General features: G+C 39.2%; 1 protein-coding gene and 1 long non-coding RNA gene across 2 annotated transcripts; both read right to left on the bottom strand.

Moving 5' to 3' along the window:
• Positions 1-1,109: 1,109 nt before the first annotated feature.
• LOC146457100 (follistatin-related protein 1-like) lies at positions 1,110-8,002 on the bottom strand. Its single transcript, XM_085092364.1, has 6 exons — positions 7,781-8,002; positions 5,557-5,587; positions 4,204-4,422; positions 3,414-3,562; positions 2,833-3,010; positions 1,110-1,307 (listed from the first exon to the last, which is right to left on the bottom strand). The coding sequence occupies exons 1-6, from the start codon at positions 7,832-7,834 to the stop codon at positions 1,279-1,281; spliced, it is 660 nt and encodes a 219-aa protein (XP_084948490.1). The 5' UTR covers positions 7,835-8,002; the 3' UTR covers positions 1,110-1,278.
• A 4,746-nt stretch (positions 8,003-12,748) lies between these two features.
• Positions 12,749-20,869, bottom strand: LOC146457101 (uncharacterized). Its single transcript, XR_014858607.1, has 3 exons — positions 20,636-20,869; positions 13,989-14,034; positions 12,749-13,082 (listed from the first exon to the last, which is right to left on the bottom strand). It is a non-coding gene; the product is annotated as an uncharacterized LOC146457101 (long non-coding RNA).
• Between the last annotated feature and the right edge of the window lie 1,487 nt (positions 20,870-22,356).

Below are 22,356 nucleotides of genomic sequence, written 5' to 3' on the forward strand. Positions count from 1 at the left end.
TATTTGTTCTTAGCATTTTGGTTACAATTCCCAAATTACCTTTTTTTGCACTAAACTGACTTGTGGTTGTGAAGCAATGAAAGAAACACAATATTTTATTAATTCGAAATTCAACACGAACACTGTCAAATCGAACAACGTTTTGTTTCCATTGAGAGTTCGAGTTACCACGGTTTATTGTGGAGGGTATATTTCCCGGGCACCTTCAACTTTAACTTCAACTTTATTTATTACTTGACTTAAGAAAATACAAATGGTCGCTTCCCGCAAATAGCATAGGCTAGTCGAGGCGGGAAGCGACAGAAGAGAGAAGGTTGTCATAACAGCTTGTCAAATTTGAACAAAATAAAGTAAAATAAAATGAAAAACATTATTTTCCATTAAACGGACACTAACACGGAGAGTTTGCTGCATTTTAATCATAGCTACTCAAATATTTAACACAGAACCTTTTCTTTGACATGAAATTGTTCTTAGAGCACCGGGAGGAAAATATCAAGTGATTTGTCCAATGAAGAACAATTTATAAATCAGGTTTTAGCAATTTGTCCAAAACACAGAGGAAGAACTTAATCCATTTCCATCCGAGCCATCCGCAGCAAAAGATAATAACTGCTAGATGATGTCTACGCGTAGGGTAATTGTTACAATACTGAACCATTATTTAAACATTTCTTTCGATACAAATCTGTATTTTAGCTATTCAAAGGCACACTAATTATCGGTGATACTGCCCCTTAAGGGAACCCAACGAGACCAGCAAGGCAAAATAGCTCAGTGCTGTTTCCTGTTTCCCAAATATTGTTATAGTGTTAGGGGACATTTGTGAAGCTAATACAGTTTGATCTCTTGGGATACTTTAGCTGGAAATTTAACTTGCCAAACTTTTAACGAACGAAACAGGGTTCAACATCGGATTTACGTACTACTGTTGGCTTTTCGAAAATGCTAGCTGACTTTCACATTTAGTGACGAATTTCCCCGTGCGATTTCATGATCAAACAAAAGGGATGAGTTTTTCAGTCGCTTGCGGACGTTCAAAATGACCCTTCGATAAAATTGTCCGTTTTTTTTTATTAACAATAAAATAAGCAAACTTTTCGCTGTACTCAGCATTTGTTAAGAAATTGACCTTTATTAATTCCACGTAGCATAAAGAAGGCCCCCCTCCCCATTCAAAGCATCCTTATTCATAGCCTCACTGAGCTTTGTATAGTTTTTTTTTTGTATAGTTTTCGTTAAGTACTTCAATCTTTTAACTAATATGGATTTGCTACTTTAATACTCTACGTCCTCTTCAGAGAGCTCTGCGAAAGGATAAAGAAACAAGATATCAGAAGAATAGTAAAAAACAAGTTTATAACGCTTAGGCAACAACTTTGGTATTACGCCGCTACTGCCAGAACGTATTACAGCATCTAAGAGCTCATGAAACGATCAAGACACTAACTAAGTATTTCCCATTTACAGGATGCTATAACTAGTCCATCGCAGAATCACCCCTTGCCCCCCCCCCCCCTTTATTTTTACCTCTCATCTCTCCTAGGGAGACGATTTGATGTTATGACACGAATATGAATGAATACTGCGTTTCTGCCAATTTCAAAAACGGCGACAGCAGAAACGCAAAGTACACGAAGCGCGCTTTTGACGTCAATTGTTCAATAAATTCCGTTTTCATTTCCCAAACTGATCCACCTAGCCGAAGGTTTTCAATATCCCTTTTCGGCGGTGGCTGCAAACACTGTATTTATCAAATTTATCCGGATTAGTGATGCGGGGCCTAGGATGGCGTGCGGCGTTCACTCGGGGATAAATTCGTTGGCCCTTTTTTGATGGTGTCGGTTGCAGTGGGAGGAAGGGGTGGCGTTCGCACAAGTTTAATGCCTGACTGGTCACGCCAGCAGGGTTCATTATTGAAAGGTATAGAGTATGCATCGGTGTCGCCCCACTGTTGTGTTTAGGGGCAAATTCTGCCTTCCTGAGATTTTGTCGTGCCTAACTCAGATCTCCCGAACCCAGTTGATTTAGATTTCGTAACATTGGCGAGCCTTTTCTGTGACGCTTTGTTCGGAAAATGAGAGTCACGGAGTGTTAACCAGTGATTCGTCCGTACCCATTTAGCCTAAAATGTCGAATCAAATGATATTCCCCTCATCTAAAAAACAAAACAAAAACAAAATAGCCCTTTAACTCGAACGCAAAAACCCTCCCGAATTTCACTCCATGGACTAAATGAGCTAGCTATTTTGAGATGCCATAAAAGTGTTTCTAGCTTATTGTTTTAACTTTTTGTTTGTGAAGCTCAACTAATTGAAATACACAATTCATGCTAATAATAGGCTCCCCTCCCCACACCCAGGAGGGAATCCCACCCACAAAAATAACTTTCCTTGAACAAAGTGATAAACATACGGATAATAAGCCCAAAGCTTAGATTCGCGAAACTATGACGTAAATCATTTGCGCGGAGAGAGAAAGTTAGGGGGACGCTTTCCTTTTCGAGAAAACAGTGAACCTGGGCAACAGGGCAGCCAATTTTGTTTTGTGAACGCATTTGGATCCGATTTGCGACTTAAACTGTCAACATGTGACCTTCTAACGACACGAAAATATCGAGGTGGCAATAAGAAGCCAGAATCGAAATCGTTTAAATTTAAGGTGTCTCGCTGGTTTACACAAGGACATTTGCCATCCTCTTAGGCTTCAGTCGTTCTGTTGAGTAAACTCCCTAACAGCACGATGTGGACGACGATCTTCCCTGAAACACCATGCTTAGATGGAGAGTCATAATACACCGTATAAACAACGTACACGTAGTCGCACACTCACCAGGCACAAATGGCGGGAAACAGGTATTCCACTCCACTCTGTTGATTCCAGGCTGGTGATCATAGTCACATGACTTCATGAATCCCAGCATGCAGTGTTCGTCTGGAATGATCATGGCCTCAATCTCTTCTTGATCAAGAATTCCATTGTTGTTCTTATCCTGGCTGTCAAATTCCCACTGAAACGAAAGAACTGAAACAATTAGCCTACTTTTAAAACGACACGGATGGTCTCTTATGTTAAACATACGAATTTAAAATGGGAATTCCATATGTAGATTGGGGACATTTTTTATGCGAACATTTTTTTTCCAATCGCTTCTTTAATGATCGAAGACATTCTCTATGTGAATCTCTCTTGACTTCTTTAAGATGTTAAACGAACAAAATCAACAACAACAACAACAACTACAACAACACATACCTCAAGAAGTGGGTTTATACCGTTAACAAAATGAAGGAAACTTGTTTCTGACGTTAAATCTTATCATGCTCCCACTACAAGCCGTTCATAGAATCTGGAGGGAATGGTTGAGAGAGTTTAGCAATTAAACTAAGTGCTCAAAAGTATAGCATGTTCACCTCGATTATTGCCTTCCTGTCTTCGAAGGTCAGGGGCTGGACTCCGAAGTCTTGATACGTTTCCCTATCTCTCGCTTCAATGAGGTACGCGAGATATCGATCATGAAACTGCAGAAGATTAGAGACGGGGCAAGGCTCCAATTCACCATCTGAAAAGATGACGAAATGAATAAATAGTTTCCAAATTCGGTTGGCAGGGTAAAAATGCAATCACTATTCAGTGATATTGTGTCAACGAAAATATTGTCTAAAATCTCTGTTCTCCATTGGAGGGGATAACAGTAAATGTATAGCGGATGGGAGGCGAACTCGGCCTCCCTCCTCAATGTGGTTTTCTTTACGTCCCCATTTATCGTCTTTCATGAAGGAATTGCGGAGAGGCTTAGTGTATGGATTTTTTTTTTTTTCAAATATGTTTGATTATCTGGTTACCCTCGATTTTTTTCTTCTTGGATTTCAATAGCCCTCTACTAAGATCTTCTTTTCATGTATACTCATCAACCGCGCAAAACTACTTTTGAATTAGTAAACACCATCTTAAGAAACTATCCCGAGATGAGCAGAAGGCATACGAAATAGCAAAAGGAGGCACCGTTCTTAAATCGCGTCAGTCATCTCTTCAGAGTAACTGTGCCTTGTTCCCAGGTGACAAGATATTTCGTGAAAGGAGCGGGGAGGCAGTCGGGGTTGCTAGGCCTGGCAGAAAGGACACGAAACAATCATACGACCTCCTACGCCTGACCACTATGATATATATAAATATTTTTTTTTTCTGTCATAACATGCACACCTTTCAGATCGCATTTTCCCCTTCGTTCAACTCCCATCATGATGCCGACTCGACAAGCGAACTTGTGGAGCTTGCAAATGTTGCTAAATTCCCTGAGGTACACACTACACACGGGACTGTAGTCATCAGGACAAACGTCTGGGCACACACACGTAGTGGAACGATCCGAATTCACGACACACATCCGTCCTTTGGTGCAGAAGACATTATAACAACGATCTGTAAAGTTCCAAAGAGAAACTGAATGATTAGAAATGATGGTCGATTTTCTCAGCTAGACATTGCTGTGCAGTGCAGTGACAGTCTAACAATGCGTGACAATCCATTCTCGTTCCCAGTGCTAATTATAGATACTGGGAACGAGGATAGTGAAGCTCCTGAGCAGTCCGATTGTCTTTACATCTGCCATTGTTCATTTATACTGAAAAAGTGGTTTAAGCACGGACCCACACTATAAATGGAGCATTAGACCAGCCTATAGACTGTAGCTGTCATTCATTTAACGGTGAGCAATGAGTTGTCATAATCGCAAAGTCCGTGCAGCGCAGTAAGATCCATTGGAATAATAATGATAATAATAATAATAATAATAATAATAATAATAATAATAATAATAAAAATAATAATAATAATACATACATACATACATACATACATACATACATACATACATACATACATACATACATACATACATACATACATACATACATACATACATACATACATACATACATACATACATACATACATACGTTTATTGACCACTTCCCCAAAGGGGCTTTTCAGTGCCAATTACAAAGAAAAGGATAATAATAATAATAATAATAATAATAATAATAATAATAATAATAATAATAATAATAATAATAATAAAAGAATAACTGTGGAATCATATTTGAATTTGCATCATGCACATGCTTGGCTTTATTATTGGAATACCGATTTTAAACCCTCCACATTCCTTCTTTCTCACGTCAACTGTCATCACTTGTGTGACGATGGAACATGCTACAGTGTTTGAAGGAAGGAGGAGCTACCTTTTTCTTATGGCTCGATCCTTGTTTAACTCTTGAACTTCCGGACGGAAATCCATTCAAATGAAATCTGTTAATTAATACTGTCTTTACGGTGGCGCTGTTTACTATGTTACCAAAAGGGTTCTAACTTCAAACATTCATTTGTACTTTTTCACATTTTAAATCTTTGCAGGAGCAAAAGGGTGTGACGATCTAAGACTGTTGTTTGTTTAAAAATCCAGCCAAGCAAAACCAAGGAAGTAGACTGGCCCGGAGTAGCGAGTACTAATCTACTAGGTGTGCCAGACTTGTACATTGATCTTGTATAACTTACCCTTTTCTGTGGTAAGCGGATTCTGCGCAGTCTTCGTGAAGTCGGATCATCAAGGAAAAATAAACAATAAAAATGGATTTTAGCGAATATAATAATAAAGAAAACGTTGTTATCGTATGGACCTTTATGTCATCTATTGAGTCTTCTTCCCTCTAATTCTTCCCAGCCAATAGCTATAGAAAGGTAAGTAATGTCAAGCTAAACACCCGCTCTGAAGCATTTGAAAAATGAATAACTCTTCCGCTCCATTAAGCCCATCCTCAACTGACATTTCTCACATTCTTTCATTTGAACATAATTCTGAATAACCCTACTTCTTCGCCTTCGGGATCTTTCAATTTCATACGGAGAAGTGGGCTAGTAGAAAAAGAAAAAGAGAATAGTTGGTGGTGGGGTTGGGGGGAGGGGGGGTGAGGTTGGGTGGTTAGCATGAGTAGACATTAGGCAGTTCATTTCTTTTCCATATGTATTTATGCCGCTAACGCGCACTGGATTCATTGAGTGGCTAAAATAATATCTCTTAATTTGTTTTTACTGTTGATTCTCATAATTTCCACATTTTCACTTGCGTTTGGGATCGGAGAAAAAGAGGAGGACTCTTAGCGGTTTTACCTAAATGGTTAGCGAAGGTTGAACTGGGTTTTCGGATTTGAAACATTTAATCCCCCACCCCCCCCCCCCTTCAAAAAATTGAACCACAACATTACACTAGATTGGGATTTTAAAAAAAGTAAGCTGTCACTCGATATTAAGCAGCACCCCCCCCCCCCCCTCGCCCTTCGTCATCCACTCCACTTAGCGAAGAATTTGATAAATAAAGGAAATGCCTTATCGTATTACTGTATACAAAGCCCAGCCTAACTGCACGCCTACAGCCTTCACCCAGATGTCGTTTAAACGCACTTCTATCTAGTATTAGTATAAATCTACTAGTGTTCTATCACGAATGCCGTTCTCTGATTGACTACGCTACTCGCTATCTATTCTGTGATAGATAGTAAGTAGCGGTTTTCAACAAAATGGCGGCCGCTTCGTCGCGTCTTCGAAGTGTCTGCGATGAGGAAATAGATAATTTTCTTGTTTAGTTTTGAACGACTAGTAGATTTATACTAAAACAATTAGATTATTCGCTCTCGATTTCTATGCGTGATAGTTGATTCGGGCTTCGCCCTCATCAACTATTACGCGATAGAAATCTCGAGCTCATAATCTAATTGTTAAATAAATGAGGTAAGTAAAATGGTCTTTGAATTGTCTTAGCTTAATAGTTATCATTTCATGTTTTCAGTGAGCGTCTTTTTCCACGGTGCATTAAAAGCTAACTTCCACGAGCGTGTGTCAGAAAGCATTGTTATAATTGGATGCATACATAATTGGAATGGTAAAGAATCCAACAGGGTAGAAAAAAACATTAAAATGAAATTAAAGCAACTTAACGATTATCTCGATCTGAGATGATTATCGTTCTATGATTTCGCTTAATCTTAACCCTTGAGCCAAGTCACCCAAGTGACGGAAATAAAGCCAAAAATTGGGAAATACGTTTTTTTCCCTTCTGACCTCTGCCTTTAAATAGCTGATTATGAACCGGAAGGGCGCTGGACGTGGTGTTCCATTGTTTTGACTGCAATTGCTGCTGTTTAAAAGTAAAATTCACGTTCTTCAACAATCAAAATCCTTTTCAGCTGTTCCTCAAACAGTATCTCAATATCGAGACAGTCGAGACAATTGACCGCACATGATTTCAACTTATTGTAGCTACCCTAACCCTCCTCCCCACACACACACAGACATACACAGACCCCCCCCCCCCCCCCCCTCACCTCCCCGCTATCACCGATAATCCTTGCTATTCGTTTTATGATGCGGTCAACTTTATTGAGGAGGGATTTTAGCTCGAAAGTCTTTGATGGATGGACTTGATAAATTACACATTATAACATCAAGAGCGCCAGTTAAATAAAAATGTAAATATTTGCTCTTTATTTAATCAATGGAGGATTGTTTTCTTTTGGGATCGGTGAGAAAGCGAATGAACTGAATGGCAGCGTTTGCAAATAAAGACCGTTTCGTTATGGATGTACGTATTCAGATAAGAATGATCATTTTGTTGATCATTGATCTCTAACGGTAATTCCAAGCCTGCGGTTTTTTGGGCAACATAGAAATCTACTTACTGTCATGTACACACTGATGTTCTCGGGGAAAAACAAAAACTACTCACCACAGAGGATATGGTAACAAAACCTAGAGCAACGCACATGAATGTACCAAGCATCGTGTCGAATCTATTGTTCCTTCGCTTATGCTGCTTTCCAAGGCAAGGACAACTTCTCCTCGCTTGTCGATTTATATTACTTCACTCAGACAAATGGACACAATGGTTGATTCGATCCTGGAGTGGAATGTAGGAATGTGCAAATATCTGATGGAACTTTACACCCGTGCAGGCTGATAACCTCTTGTGAATGGGGATATTATAATAAATCTGTCAGGCTGCTGTTATCGAACGGAAAAGGAGGTCCGGGTGATATAACACAGCTGGCAGAATGGGTCACTCAGGGTCCAACTGTTCAAGCAGTGCGTGAGGATCATTTTGCATTTGCGTAATATTTAGCGGTCACGGCTAAAATGATGTAAGAGTTTGTATGGGAATATTTACAATCGGGTTACGGAGGTAGAAAAATTGGAAATTTATAAATATAAATGTCATACCTTGTTTCTACGGTGTATTGCTTGTTGTTCCTTTTGCTGATTTAAGACCATTTTAGGAGTAGGAAACCTGGGAAGCGATAACTGGCTAAAATGGCCTCAAATCGGTTAAAGAACCAAACAGAATATGCACACCGTGTACAATTTAATAAGGTTCTACCTCCTGATTACCCGATTGAAATATTCCCATATAAACTATCCCCCCGGAATACTCTTAAATGAAAGGGGAGGGGATCCTCGCCGTCTCGCTTAGGGAGTGTACATTTCAGATTATCACGGTCTCACTAAGGGTGTTCTGGGTAAAACGCCATTATATTTCTCCGTGAAGGTCTGTTTAGGGTTGCACCCGAAAAGTTACTGTCTTTTTAATTTGTCTGTGTTTTAAAATGGTCTCTTTTAGGGGGTCAAAAAAGTTTGGACATGCTCAGATTGGTCTCCTTTGGAGGGTAATCAGGAGGTAGAACCTTGTTAAATTCTACACGGTGTACGTCTGTTTGGTTCTTTAGTAGACTGTTCAAAGTCCCCCTATTTTTCCGTGGGATTCTCGCCCGGGGGGGGCGGGGTACTCCTCGGAATTCTTGGTGGGGGTGTGCCGCCCGGGTCTTCAAATCCCGACCCTATTTCAGACCTAAACATGCCATTTTCCACACCCGTTTTCAGACCTGACCTCTAAAATTCATACCCGTTTTCAGACCTGATAATTATGCATCAGTGCCGAACGGAAGTTGACGGAAGGGGTAAAAGTAAGCTTTCGTGAATGTTCCCGGCCCCAAAAACCCGACCCGATTTCAGACCGTAATTGTCAAAATTTATACCCCTTTTCAGACCAAAACGGCTCAAAAACCATACCCTTTGGGGCGGCACATACCTATATACCTTATATAGGGGAGTAGCCCCCCCCCCCCCCCCCCTTCGCGGGGATTGTCGAGACCGGTAGGCTTCGATGGAGCTGCCGCCTGTACCATTGCAGTTATGTCCTCCGTTGCAGACATGTCCTCTGACGTCATGTGATATGATGGGCCAATCACATAATGCGATCTATCTTGGCCCACGCGAATTAAGACTGGTAAAGAGACTCCGTTGCAGTTCGGTCTTCGAGCAAAATTGGTTATTCGACGGGGTGAGGGTAAGTGGCAAATATATTTGACTTGATTTGAAAGCGACGTAACTGAGCGGCTTACATCGATCGACTTCGTTTAAAAATCGAAAGCAACAGTATGTGCGTTGGTGTTCAGTTTGCATAAGCCTCTAAAGTCTTGTTCATACTATCCTCGTAAATAAGAGGATAAATCAGAGAAGGAAATGCTAACATTGAGCTTACGATCTAACCGACAAGAGGTCACAAGAAGGAGAACGCTTCTTTCCCGACAAACGGGAGAGCTTCAAACTCAACGATTCTCCTTGATCTTCGTATCATAGCATTCCAATTTTCTCTAGAAACCTAGTGCACCCAAATTAAAAAGCAAAATTGCTGTGACTTAGAGCGCAATATATTCGGCAACGTTCTGAGGTTTTATTACAATAGTACCGTTTCAATTGTTCAGTTGTGTCCTCAGTCTATATACATTTTTGGGACATCAGTTGTCCGATTTTCAGTACCATTTATTTGTCGCAAACAAACACTCAGGGAGCCCAAAGGAGAAGCGCGACACAAATCTCAGTACTCACGTCTGTCTCATGTTTTTAATCTACCGTCGCCTTACTTCTGTTACTTTAAAACTAACTAGCGGAATTTGCAGATTTATGTCTTTTTGTCTTCACTGAGAGCGTTTTTTTAAGTCGTTTTATACGAAAGTCATAAAGCGCTTTGTGATGTTTTATCTGACAATTACCACAGTGCGCTTTGTGGTTTTGTATGTGAAGCCATAAAGTGCTTTGTGGTCAGTTTTAGGGCATTCAACAATGAAAACTGGGTGTTTCCTTGACACCTACAAGCATATCACACGATCTTGTGAACATTATATGATTTTTCCAATTTTATCACCAGAGAGCGCTTTGTGGACTAAAGAAGGTGCCACAGAGCGCTTTGTGGCCTAATCAAAACACCACAAAGCGCTCTGTGGCGCGGTTATTACAACCGGAGATACTAGTGAATATTGGGTCTCCGCGGATAAGCCTAGAAAGGCTTGTGAGCTTTCCAGCTCAATATCATGACTTTTGTTAACCCTTTAAGCCCCGATAGTGCCATATGGCACAAGATGCAATTACATGCTCAATATTCAGTCAATTTGTGTGAAATTTGCACAACTAAAAGATCTTGGAAAGATCGGCATATTTAAGGCATAATATCATGCCCCACTCCTATACAAGACTTGATTTACCACCCCTGCAACTTTTGGAACTTTTTATCTTTGTACTTTTTAGGCCAAGTTAATATCTGACAACAACCAATGCACTGAGAGCTGCAAATTAAGCTACAGTTTAGGGACATACCCAATCTGTACAAGGAACAGGAAAATTTTAAACATTTTTATTTTTTCATTTTGGGCACTTGTCAATTCAATCTGTGACCTCCTCCATTTCTTTTGGTGTGATTTATAGCATACCCCAGAAAACACCTTTCAAATGGTATATCACATGTGGTCTCCTGGTTTATAGTTACCGATTTAGAAAAATTTGGCATTTCCCTCGGGGCTTAAAGGGTTAAGAAATACTAATGTAACGATACCTGTCAGTGATTTTGGGCAATAAATAAAGTTGAAAAGTTAAGTTGAAAGTGCGTTGCTTTGTGGCACCTAGTGAGTCCAATTCAGACTGAGTAATTCGGAACACTTGAAACCGCACTGAGAAAGGAGCTCAGCAATTGGCAGCACGATGAACTATCAGTTAATTATTTCATTTTTTTTTTAACCATTATAATCCAGTTTTTCAAGTGATTTCAAATCAGTTAAATCACTGCCACCCAGCGCAAGTTTTATTTTTTATTTTGGAGGGAGGTGAAGGGGAGTGGAAATAACAGGCTCTTCTACAGCACCGGCCGATTTCTTTGACCCTCGAGCAAAGTTGTTTTACGATGACGTACTTTTTGGTAATTCGGTTCTCATCAGAACAGCAATCTGTTGTTATCTGATTGACTTCTTAACAATGTGCGATAGGCCCTTCATCAGTACAGATATCATCCTGTTATTTGTTTGTACGTTTTGTATTTGCTGCTGCTTCCCAGTCGTAAATGATTATACTTTGTCGGGAAAAATGGTCTACTATCGGAGCACGAATTAAGTTCTCATGATGATTTGCCATACCTTGTAATCAAATGATCGAAAATCATGTATTTACTGGTAAAATAGCCTCACTCAACGCGTGAAGAATGACACTGAGCTTAACCAATCAGGGAGATCCAGTTTCTTAGGATCAAAGCCGTCGTAATACCTGGGCGCTGAAAGCCCCGGGAAAATAAAAACAAGATGGGCTATTTACATCATCCAAAAAACCTCAACTTCGTGAATCAAAACAATATCGAAAAGCAAAAGGACTCGAATGACAAATGAAAGGGCCCAGTAGTTTACGCCATAAATGAGTGAAGGTGTACACGCTCTCCCCTTTTTCCCCTAGTCATACTTTTCCCCACACGTTAACTTTTCCTCCCCCTCCTTCACTCTCTGATCACTCGGAATACTGTGGCTTCTAGGCGGAACCCTTAGCACATTGTACAAGCCACAACTTGTCTAGTAAAACGCATAGAAAATGGTACTACAAATCCTCTGTGTTATAAACAGCACTGAATTCTGGTAACCAAGATATATTTGGGCAACAAAAATTCTAAAACCGTCTCTGTTCACAAACGACTAACAAGTTCCATTAAATTGCGTTTAGCGCCCCTTACAAAGTTTTGTCCGCGCGCCGGTGTCTACCAACAGCGTTGGTCAATAGGGTTGCTTACGACGATCAATAGAAGTCTTTCCTCTCTTCAATTAATGAAAAAGTGTCTTCAGCATTGAAGCCAGCTGGAACATCATGAAAGTTAATATATTCACAGATAGAAAGGAAAATCGTACCTCAATCGAATTTTACAACTCATTACTCGAACGTTTAGCGGGTTAAAGAGGCCTCATCAAAGCAAAACCGGCCGCTGATTTTCGTTAGCATTACGAGCAAGAATGGAAAACTACTAAGAGCCTTCATAAATAGTTCTTTCCGCAAGCCAATATTTTTCCTTTTGCAAATCTACTGTTCAGCTAATTCAACGGGACAAATAACATATGGTCGATGCTGGTGAGATCCCTCAAGAATTTGTGCCAGTGAGATGATCTTTTCATGTTCCCTGACTCATCAATAGCTCAAAATCTTGAGCCCCTCCTAGACATGATATGACTGTCTATCTCCAAAACCTTTCAACTCTCTGTTTATTCTGTTATCTATGACATTTGCAACATTTATCAGTGCACCAAGCGCTGCAAAACAAGCTATAAATAAGTGTATGGATAAAGATGGCGACTTCTTACGTTTAAAGCAAATTTATTCCAAAGCTATAAAGACTTCATTCAATTTTGATGTGTTTATTTGTTTGTTTGTTTTAAAATCTCGTAAAAAAAATGGCTCTCTTGGTACGGGCGAAAGGATCAACTGAAAGAATTAACGAATCGCTTAAAGTTTAAAAGTGTAAATGGTTTACAAGCAGCGATTCTCTCAGAATGGTACAATAGATTGACTTCAACTTGATGCTGGCCGTTCAATGTGAGTTTCTTTAATTCAACAAACTTTTTTGCACAAAGTTCCATTATTTTCATCATGTCCTCATAATCTGCCTCTTAGTCTTCTTATGTATCTTCTGCGGTGCTTCATCCAATTATAACTCCAGTTATGTTTCTGTCAATCTATTTCAGAAAAGCAAAATAAATTAATCAAAAAATATCCTCACTACGCACACAGATAAGTTTTCAACCAGTATTGAGTTAGGAAAAGTACGTTTGTAGCCCACGTGGCAGTTATTGGAGGGATGGTGAAAATTAGAGTTTGTGTATTAGTCCCTAAAGTGGAAAACGGTCTTCGGAGCGAGGTAATGTCTATTTTGTCTAACATTCCCTTCAGCAAGGGTAACGGCTGGTAAGTATTGACCAAGCGTGAATCTGACAATGACAAGTTCTGTTAGTATAGTTGCGTTGCCGTTTTAGCCAAGGTTATGTATACCCAGGTGTGATGTCACAAGGCAATGAATGACCTATGTTGCTAAGAAAATGGTTGGAGGACAATGTCAGTTACTTTAAGTAACACTTTCATTGAAGTACCTAGATGCACTTTCACACATGCAAGCCCAAAAATGAAGGTTGCAGTTTTGTTAAAAGTTACAACACTATAGTGTACACTGTGATTACACGTAATTACAAGTCTGGCTACAGATGGCGAAGATAGAAGTGGGTTGTAACTTGAAAAAAACGGCCAACTTTTTCAAGTCCTCTTGTGTCTTTGAAAAATTGCTAAAAATTGAAAACTTGACATCTTCTTTTTATTGGTGTTTTTGGGGGCATTTCATAAACAGGAATAGGTACTTAGATTCAGTTGCAGCACAATTCTTGATCAAAACACATAAAAATCCCCATGATATAGCCCCTTTAAAATGGATTGACTTTTCATAATTAACTTACTGCTCTCTGTAAGGTAGTGAATTGTCTATAATGCATTTACAATAGTTTCATTAGATAGGAGCTACTGCCGAACACTTACAACTACTGTTTATTTGATCTGACAGCTTTATCTTAAGTAGCTTCCATGTTTGAACTTACCTGTTCAGCTAATTCTTGATCCCAATTTCATCCATCTGCCCTTAATCTACATAAAATCAGAAATATCAAGAAACTTAATTGTTACCATGATAAGAAGATGATAATGATGATGATGATTAAGATTGGTTATTATTATTTCAGAGTGGCCTATCTGAATAGACAGGTTATTTTTCATCAACAATGATTGAATTCTTGACTTGACAAAGCAGGCAAAGTGCACCAAATGGCCTAAGGAAAACAAACCCTGCAGTCTTTTATTTTGCCTCTTGTAGATTATAAAGTTATTTCCTTTTTTTATTGTAAAACAGTCTACATGATTTCCTTTTCCGAGTATGCCTGTTTCACTCACCGAATAATACAGCATTCTCGGTCTAGATGTAGGTGAAAACTTTTATTTGCTCAGTATACAGAGAAATTCAGGTTGCATAAATCCCAAGCTGTTTAACATGATTTTTGTCTTTGCTGTTCAAGAGTAGGACAGTTTCATGCAGCACATGCACAGTTCACTAAAAGTTGAGACTGACCATAAAAAGAGAACTGGTCAATTTCTTATGGATGTCTGCATGTATAAAAGATAGAAACTTTAGTGCACTTGGAAGTGAAGAACTTTAGAAAAGTGAGTGACCTAGCTGAAAAATAATTTGTAAAGGAATATTTAAGTTATTAAATCTGAAGATCATAGCATGAAAACATTTTTAAAAAACATAGCTAAAAACCTATTTGGTATACATAATAAACACACAGGAATAATATTATTATTCTGACTTGTATTGTATTAACAGTGATCAGTATCAAATTTCCCCTAGTAATATCAATGCTTATTCCACCCCTGAGGTCATGAGAATTAAGGATATGATAACCCAAAATGAAATTTCTTGATATTTTAATAACGTCTCCCAAGTACTTTTATAGGAAAAGTATGGGAAAAAGGTAGGAGAATTTGTTCTTTGATATTAAGGGTTAATAATTCCAGTGTTGGTTTGTGTTATTGGCATTCTTCCCAATATTATACAGTTGCACAGCATTCTATCTAAAAAAGGTGACCACCCAAGGTTGTCTTCTGGCCAATCTTCTGATAATAAGTTTACCAAAAATACATGTATTTAGTCTATCACTAGGTCAATTAATATCCACAAACTTACAGGGCCCCTATGGATACCAGCCTTGCTGCTTACTGGGACACCCTGTAAAGATAAAGTTTATTAGCCCAACCCAAGGGAGTATCATTATTTGATCTAGGGTTGGGGTTTGAAGTTATTTGATATTGGTCAAGCTCTTTTTTACCAGTCAGACAATTTATATTACCCTAGCTACATATACCCTGTCTCCTGACTAGTTCAGTTTCTTGTTTAAAGAATTCATGATGTTCTATCTGGAAAAAAAGTATCCGTTTTTTTTCACAGAAAATCTTCAGTGAATAAGTCAAACTTTTCGTTGACTTTGATTTTACAGATAGCCTCAAAAATCTCTAGCCTCCCACGCAGTCGTTCTTAGGGGACTCGTATTACCTCGTAATACGAGTCCCCTAAAAACGACTGCGTGGGAGGCTACAAAAATCTCTGGACTCATTAAAAATTCTTGACTCATGTTTCATGTAAATCAAACTTACAACTTGTTGAGCATGACATATAAAATATTGTAGGATTGTGAAACATATTTTAAAATCCTATATGTATGACAGTCATAGTTGTAGGCAATGGGCATGTTGAATGACGAGAGTTGTGTACAATTTTTTTCATGACGCGAGCAGCGCACAAAAAAGAAATTGCATGCAACAGTCATAAGCAAAAGCTGTACTGTCTAAATTGGCCTTAAAAAATAAAGCGCCTCTAGCACTCATTCTACTGAAGATTTTGCGGGCTATAATAAATTCAAATTTTTACAGTACAAGTGTATTGAGTGACCTCCATTGCTTTTCATTGTGATCAGGATCATTGACAAAAATTGCCATCACAGCACAGTCAGTGTTCTTACAATTTTACCCAGTCACCTTGAAATGCATGGGTTGTTGTTAGGAAGTGCTGCTTTCTTGCACAAGAAACTTATGCAACACAAATCTCTTTGCTGAAGGCAACAATTATTATTTTATTGTAAACTTTGGGAACATATTTGTTCTTTCAACAGGGCTAATGAAGTTTGGTTGGTCTAAATAGATTGTTCCCAAATTTTATGATTTTTATTACTTAAGAGTACAGAATCTTAAATTTTATTAGTACTACAAAAGTTGTTATTGAGATCACTACACAGTACATCTCCAGAACAATGGCTGCCAAGTAGACTAACAGCCTGTTTACATGGATCACTTCTCATTCTGGGACAAGTTCAGCTTGGTGTCCAGTCATTTCCATGATGTTGTTTACATGGTTTTGCTCTCAGATTAGCTCATCCCAGAATTATTTCACCCGTGTTTAACAGTGTAAGGACTGGCATGAACTGTGACAAACGTTTTCAGACTGCAGAAATCATGTCAAGCCTTTGAGGTCTCTATTAAGTCCAAACTTTTGGCCTAGTCACTCTGGTTTTCTGTCATTAGACCGGTTTTGATAGTGCACATATCATTTTTAAAATAAATTAAAAACTGAAAGCCAAAAATGAGCCCACTGCACCAAGGCAAAACAATTTCTTATAAGCTTGAGAGCCTCGATGGAGTAATGTTTTGAATCTATGTTTAATAAGACTTCATCACACACCTCCACTTTTAGAATGCTAAAGCAAACACACTTTGAGGAATACTTGACAGCTTAAACATGGAATTAAGAGTCAGAGTTAAAAGCAAAGAAATCATTCTTTGATAACTGACTTATGATGTATTATTCTAGAAAGTGACACAGGCACACTCGGAAAAAAGAAATCTGAGTGCTCCTATCAGGAGTTGAGCCTAAGACCTTCCGAAAACTAGTTCAGATGCTCTACCACTGAGCTACAGGAGACTCATAGGAGCAAAGGCCATTAAACTAGGTTCATGGGGCAAATATCCTTCATACTGCTAGGATTTGAATGTTGAACATGTGGTATATTGGCCTAAGCTCTCACGAGTCTCCTATAGCTCAGTGGTAGAGCATCTGAACTAGTGATCGGAAGGTCTTAGGTTCGACTCCTGATCGGAGCACTTGGATTTCTTTTTTCTGAGCATGCCTGTGTCACTTTCTAGAATAATACATCAATTTCTCATTCATTCACTAGGCTTGAAATATACCATCACATTTATTTCAAATAATCATTCTGCCTTTGAAAAACAATTGAAGGGCTGAGAGCATAACCGACTTATGTCGAATTTTAGCCCGGTTTTTGATTTCGCTCGGATTTGTCCGAATTTTTGCTCTCCCAGGTTTAAAAAACATTTCGCGGTTTTACAATCGTGCACAAAACTCCTTGAGAAAACCAAACACGAACAGCGCAAAAACCACTTGCTTACGATTTCTCTCTTGTTAATTCTACCACAGAACTTTACTTCTCTCTCCCACCCCCTCCCCCTATGCAATGACAACTGAAAACAGATGGAAAAACCACTCACTTACTGTTTCTCTCTTCGTAATTCTACCACAGTTACTTCTCCCTCCCCCCCTCCCCCTTATGCAATGTTGATTTGGAAGGTGATGCTTATTGCCAGGAGACTGTTCATGACCTAGAAAACAACACTGAGTTGGGGGGGGGGGGGGGGATGTGGTGGTTTGCTTGTTTACCAGTGAACGCGCTTGGAAGGGTAATGTTGTTAGAGATGTTGTCCACGTCGTACTCGTCGGTTAAGAGGACTCGGACCGCGCGTTCTTGTTGTAAGGTGACCGTGCCTATTTGGGAAGCGGAAACATTGTAAAGTAAGTTACGGCTTGCGGTCAGCCAAGTCGTATGGTGCATATTTTTGCTTTGTGCATTAACGAAGTCAAGAAAGTTACTTTTTAGCCGTAGGTTAAGTGTGGCGCAAATAGCTTTAGCGTGATTTCACCAAAATGCTAGCTCCAATTTTGTGTTTTCCCTTCGAGGCGATAGAACCAACTAGTGGCTGTAACGTTTCACTTAACCGTTAGGGAAAATAACTGCACTTCATACAAAGACCGCTCTCTTGAAAGCCAGTAAAGCCGTAAGTCACGCAGTGCGTGACATAGAACTTAGTTTTCTTTCAATGCGTAACAGTTCTCGCAATCAGTTCTTGCTTATTCAAATCGTGTTGCAGGGAAGGAAATGGCTTGTTTCGAGATAAGTTTTCTCTCAATGAAAAACCGATTTGTTGCCCTTCTATTCTACCCCTTTTGATCACAGCAAAAGTGCATCTTAGTACTTTGGCAACAGTTCTCACCCATGTCGCAATAAAGAAATTAATAGAATTTTGAATTATTTTTACGTAATGGGGTGAGAACTGTTTGAAAATAGATTTTCTCTGTGAAACACATTTAGGAAAGCATTTCAACATGGTGATCAAATGATAAACAAAGCATTTATGTGCTGCTAAAGGTAATACATTGCCAGCGAACATATAAAAATGACTTTTTAGTGGTGAGAACTGTGGCCAAGAAATGTGCTGACATTTTGATGACGTATTGTATCTGTTGTGCGTTTCTTACATTCCTGTCACGCATGTAGTAGTTTGTAACAGAATCAAATAAAAGCATAACAGAATTCTTTTCGTTTCTCCCGCGAGAAAGACCGCTTTCGTGTCCCATGGTTCAAAGACCACAAGTTTATATTTAATACAAATATTAATACTCAATGCATTGTCCTTTTGGTCATCCATATTGACTATCATGTTATCGATTTTTCTTTAGAAGATGGTAACTATTCCCAATACGAAACACAAATCGGCGGAAAAAAACACTGGACAATGTTTTTCAATCGAATTGAAGTTCACATGCAAAAATTCGGACAAATCCAAGCAAAATCGAAAAACGGGCTGAAATTCGACATAGGTCCGTTATGCTCCCAGCCCTTCAATTGACTGATTCTTTGTGTTCCTAAATTACAGCTTTTCCATAAGTTTTGAAAGAAGTGCATAGTTCTGGTGAGGAAATGCCTTTCAAAATGATTCACACAACAATTCAAATGACTTGCGTTTACCTTTACTCAACAGTGAAAATTGAAGGCCTCAGTGGTATCGAGATGGAAGCAGTTACTGATATCTGAATTCCGAAATTTTCCATTTAGGGGAAGCTTGTTGCTGTTGTTGGGTAAACACTAATTTGAAGCCATAGGACTTGGCCTGAATTTGAAGGGTGTCTCAGAAACAGATACTGGTTACAAACATTTTGCCATAACAATATCAGGCTGCAGTGACCAGATACTCCGACCTAAAATGCACAATTAGCCATCAAACAAGGCAAACAAACACTTCAGTAAAAGGCTTGAAAGCCATAGATATTTAACACAAGTTGAAAATAATCCTTTGGTGACAACAACTAGTTTAGAAACAAAAAACACTAATAGCATAATTTTCAAGTTCACAGTGGTGCTAGGTCCTGTTAATAATAAAATCTGGCTGTGTGTCACTAAAGAAAAGTTTTAAAATGCCTAAATACCATTGAATTGAATTTACAATAGCGGTGCGGTAGATCACCCCAAACAGATAAAATTAGTATATACCACACAAGTGAATAGTACTTCTCGCATGTACTGATTGGCTAGTTTGGAGGTCATTAGCCAAGTACTACCCGTTTCGCCATGGTTACTCAATAAAGAAGGTGGCTGTTAAAAAAATACATAAATGGCAACAACTGTAGGAACTAAACAAGTGTCTCCAAAAGTTTTATTTGTCTGCAAGGAAGCGAGACAGAACTTTCTACTGCACGAGAAATTGCTTACCGCGTGGTGTGCAAGATTTTTTAAATTTCATACCATTTTGTCAGTATTATCTGAATAAATATTGTCAGAAATAAAATAATTTTGTGGTCCACTGGTTATTCAGCTTGTGTGGTATATACTAAAACAATTATTCACCTCAGTGTCGGTGAAAGTGATGGATATTTACCTCACCGCTTTGCGACTGGGTAAATATCCATCACTATTCACCTCCACTTCGGTGAATGATCAACTATCACCAGTCTTAACAATTAACATTTTGTATTTGTAAAATTTAGCTTTTGGTTGATCATCAATGTTGTGACAGGACGGAAAGTCCCAAAATGATCTTTAAGGGGGTCTGAGCTTTTCCAGGGTCTGAGGTCTGAGTTTTTCAGACACCCTGAATTTGAAACTACAGTATATCCAAGCAAATATGAGCATACTCCATAAAACACAATTTCTGCAGAGCCTTTCTTTCTTCCTGTGGAGTTAAGAAAAGCTCTGCCAGCAGGGTACGTGGTTTCCAGCAAGGACAAGATGGAAATAATTTTGGGTCAGATAAAGTTTATCATGCATGATGAGATGACTTTCATCCTGCCCAGGGGCATGGTCAATCAGCAAGTTTTTATTGTTCTCGAGCTGAAGTCGAACTTATGATACTTGTAAAACCAGGAAAACGTGCATCAGGTAATAAAGTGTTCCGCAGTTTAAGTTCCACAGAAACATTGCACAGATCTCGAAATTAAAACTAGCACATCTAGCAAAAGGACGACAGCTTTGCGTCAGCCATCCGGGTTTCAACTGGCATCGAATGTAGTTTACAGTACAAAGAAAAGTCCTGCAAAACACTGCACGAAAATAATACAAAGGCTGCTTACCTGCAATTCACGAGTCATCTCGCGATGGTTCAGTTCAGTTCGTGTTTAGTTCAAAATGGCGACTTCTTAATGCTTATCGCCGGCGAAAGTCGACCAAGTTGATCCCCTCCCTTGTCAAAATAATCACAGAGGACACGATCACAACGCAGTTTCATTGGTGGAAAGAAGAATGTTCATTATTGGTTACAAGGTGAGAAGACATATCTGCCACGAAGACCAAACTGCAACGCTACAGCCGCCAACTTGGTTTGTAAAAGCGAGCGCGATCTGGGGAGAGTGTCTAATACTAACACCCACTCCCGCTCCCCTCGGTAGTTTAGACTTTCACCCCAGATGGCGCTCGCTTTTACAAACCAAGATGGCGGTGATTCTATTAGCCTCCTACGCAGACGTTCTTAGGGGTTCGTCACGCGTTCCTGCCCATGATGAACCCCTAAGAACGTCTGCGTGGGAGGCTACGATTCCATCGAAGCCCCGGGGGGGGGGGGGGGGTACTTGGGTTAAGTTTTGCTGGGTATGTGCCGCTGGCCTCTCAGAGCCCCTGCCCCATTATAGTCTATTCTGTTGCCAGTTATAGACCCCATCTTAGTCACTTTTTGGGAAAATGTAATTTTCGCGATCCCAACTAAGTCACTTTCTATTTATGCATCTACTTTCAAGAGCGGAATGTAATGCGAGGTGATTGTTACATTTAATAAACAACAACTTTCTGAACTTTTTAACCGAGACCATTTTGAATCCCTACTTAAAAGAATTTTCTCACCCCAAAAAGCCGAAAATGTGCGACCCCATTCTAGTAACTCTATTGAAAATGCGACCCCATTCTAGTCAATCCAGTCGTGAAAATGCGACCCCATCCAGCGGCACATCCCCATTAGCCTCTTATAAGGAAGTAGCCCCCCCGGGATCAAGGCCTGCCGGTCTCGAGAATCCCACGGAAAAAATAGGGGGACCGGTGAACAGTCTAGTTCTTTAGCTCCAGGGGGCGGGAAGATGAGAGACCCTGGGAACGAGGTTGAATCGAGTGACCTTTGCGTGAGCGTCACGGCGACCATCATATTGCGTATAGTCGAAGTTATAAGGGTTTGTATGGGAAAAAAAACGATTCCTACTTCATTTTAAAAATGCCAACGAGTTGTCCAAAAAAAATCCCTACCTGAACTCCCTTGTTTGTTGTTCTTTCTCCTATGCGGTTTTTGGAGTGATTTAGCGCGATTCCAGTGAGTTGTAGTTCATGCAGTGGGATTCCGTTCCTAAGCCGGTCTGTACCACTCTGTTTTGTTTTTTTTTGTTTTTTTTGTTTTTTGTTTTAATAAGAACGTCGAGGCTGAGATTAACCCAAATTTGGAGATGTGAAGAAGACTAAGAACATTCCTCAGGCTGAAAGTCGATGAACGTTTATATTTTGCTAATCTGTATATAAAATCAAGGTAACAAATATAAATTAAACAAATAATAATAATAATAATAATAATGTTTATTTCTTATATTGCGCAGTCTAACATGCTAAGATATGATCGAATGCGCATTACAAAATCTTAATATAAAGTAATGAATGGCTAATCTAAATAATAACAACAATAATAATTTACAATCTCCGGAAAAAAAACAATAAAATTAAAATATGAGTTAATAAGAGAACTAATAAAAAGCTAATTTAAAAAGATGCGTCTTTAGTAAAACTTTAAAAGTATTCAATGATTGGCATTGTCTGATTTCCA

This window comes from Pavona decussata, unplaced genomic scaffold (assembly GCF_977016875.1).
Source record: "Pavona decussata unplaced genomic scaffold, jaPavDecu1.1 SCAFFOLD_248, whole genome shotgun sequence".
In the NCBI taxonomy this organism is placed as follows: domain Eukaryota; kingdom Metazoa; phylum Cnidaria; class Anthozoa; order Scleractinia; family Agariciidae; genus Pavona; species Pavona decussata.

Bases quoted from the DNA above. Each gene is read 5' to 3' on its own strand.
- LOC146457100 (XM_085092364.1), bottom strand. From the start codon at position 7,834: ATGCTTGGTACATTCATGTGCGTTGCTCTAGGTTTTGTTACCATATCC. The intron at 5,588-7,780 runs GTGAGTAGTTTT...GACTTCACGAAG, and splicing joins TTGTTACCATATCCTCTGTG to ACTGCGCAGAATCCGCTTAC. The intron at 3,011-3,413 runs GTGAACATGCTA...CTTTCGTTTCAG, and splicing joins ACAGGAAGGCAATAATCGAG to TGGGAATTTGACAGCCAGGA.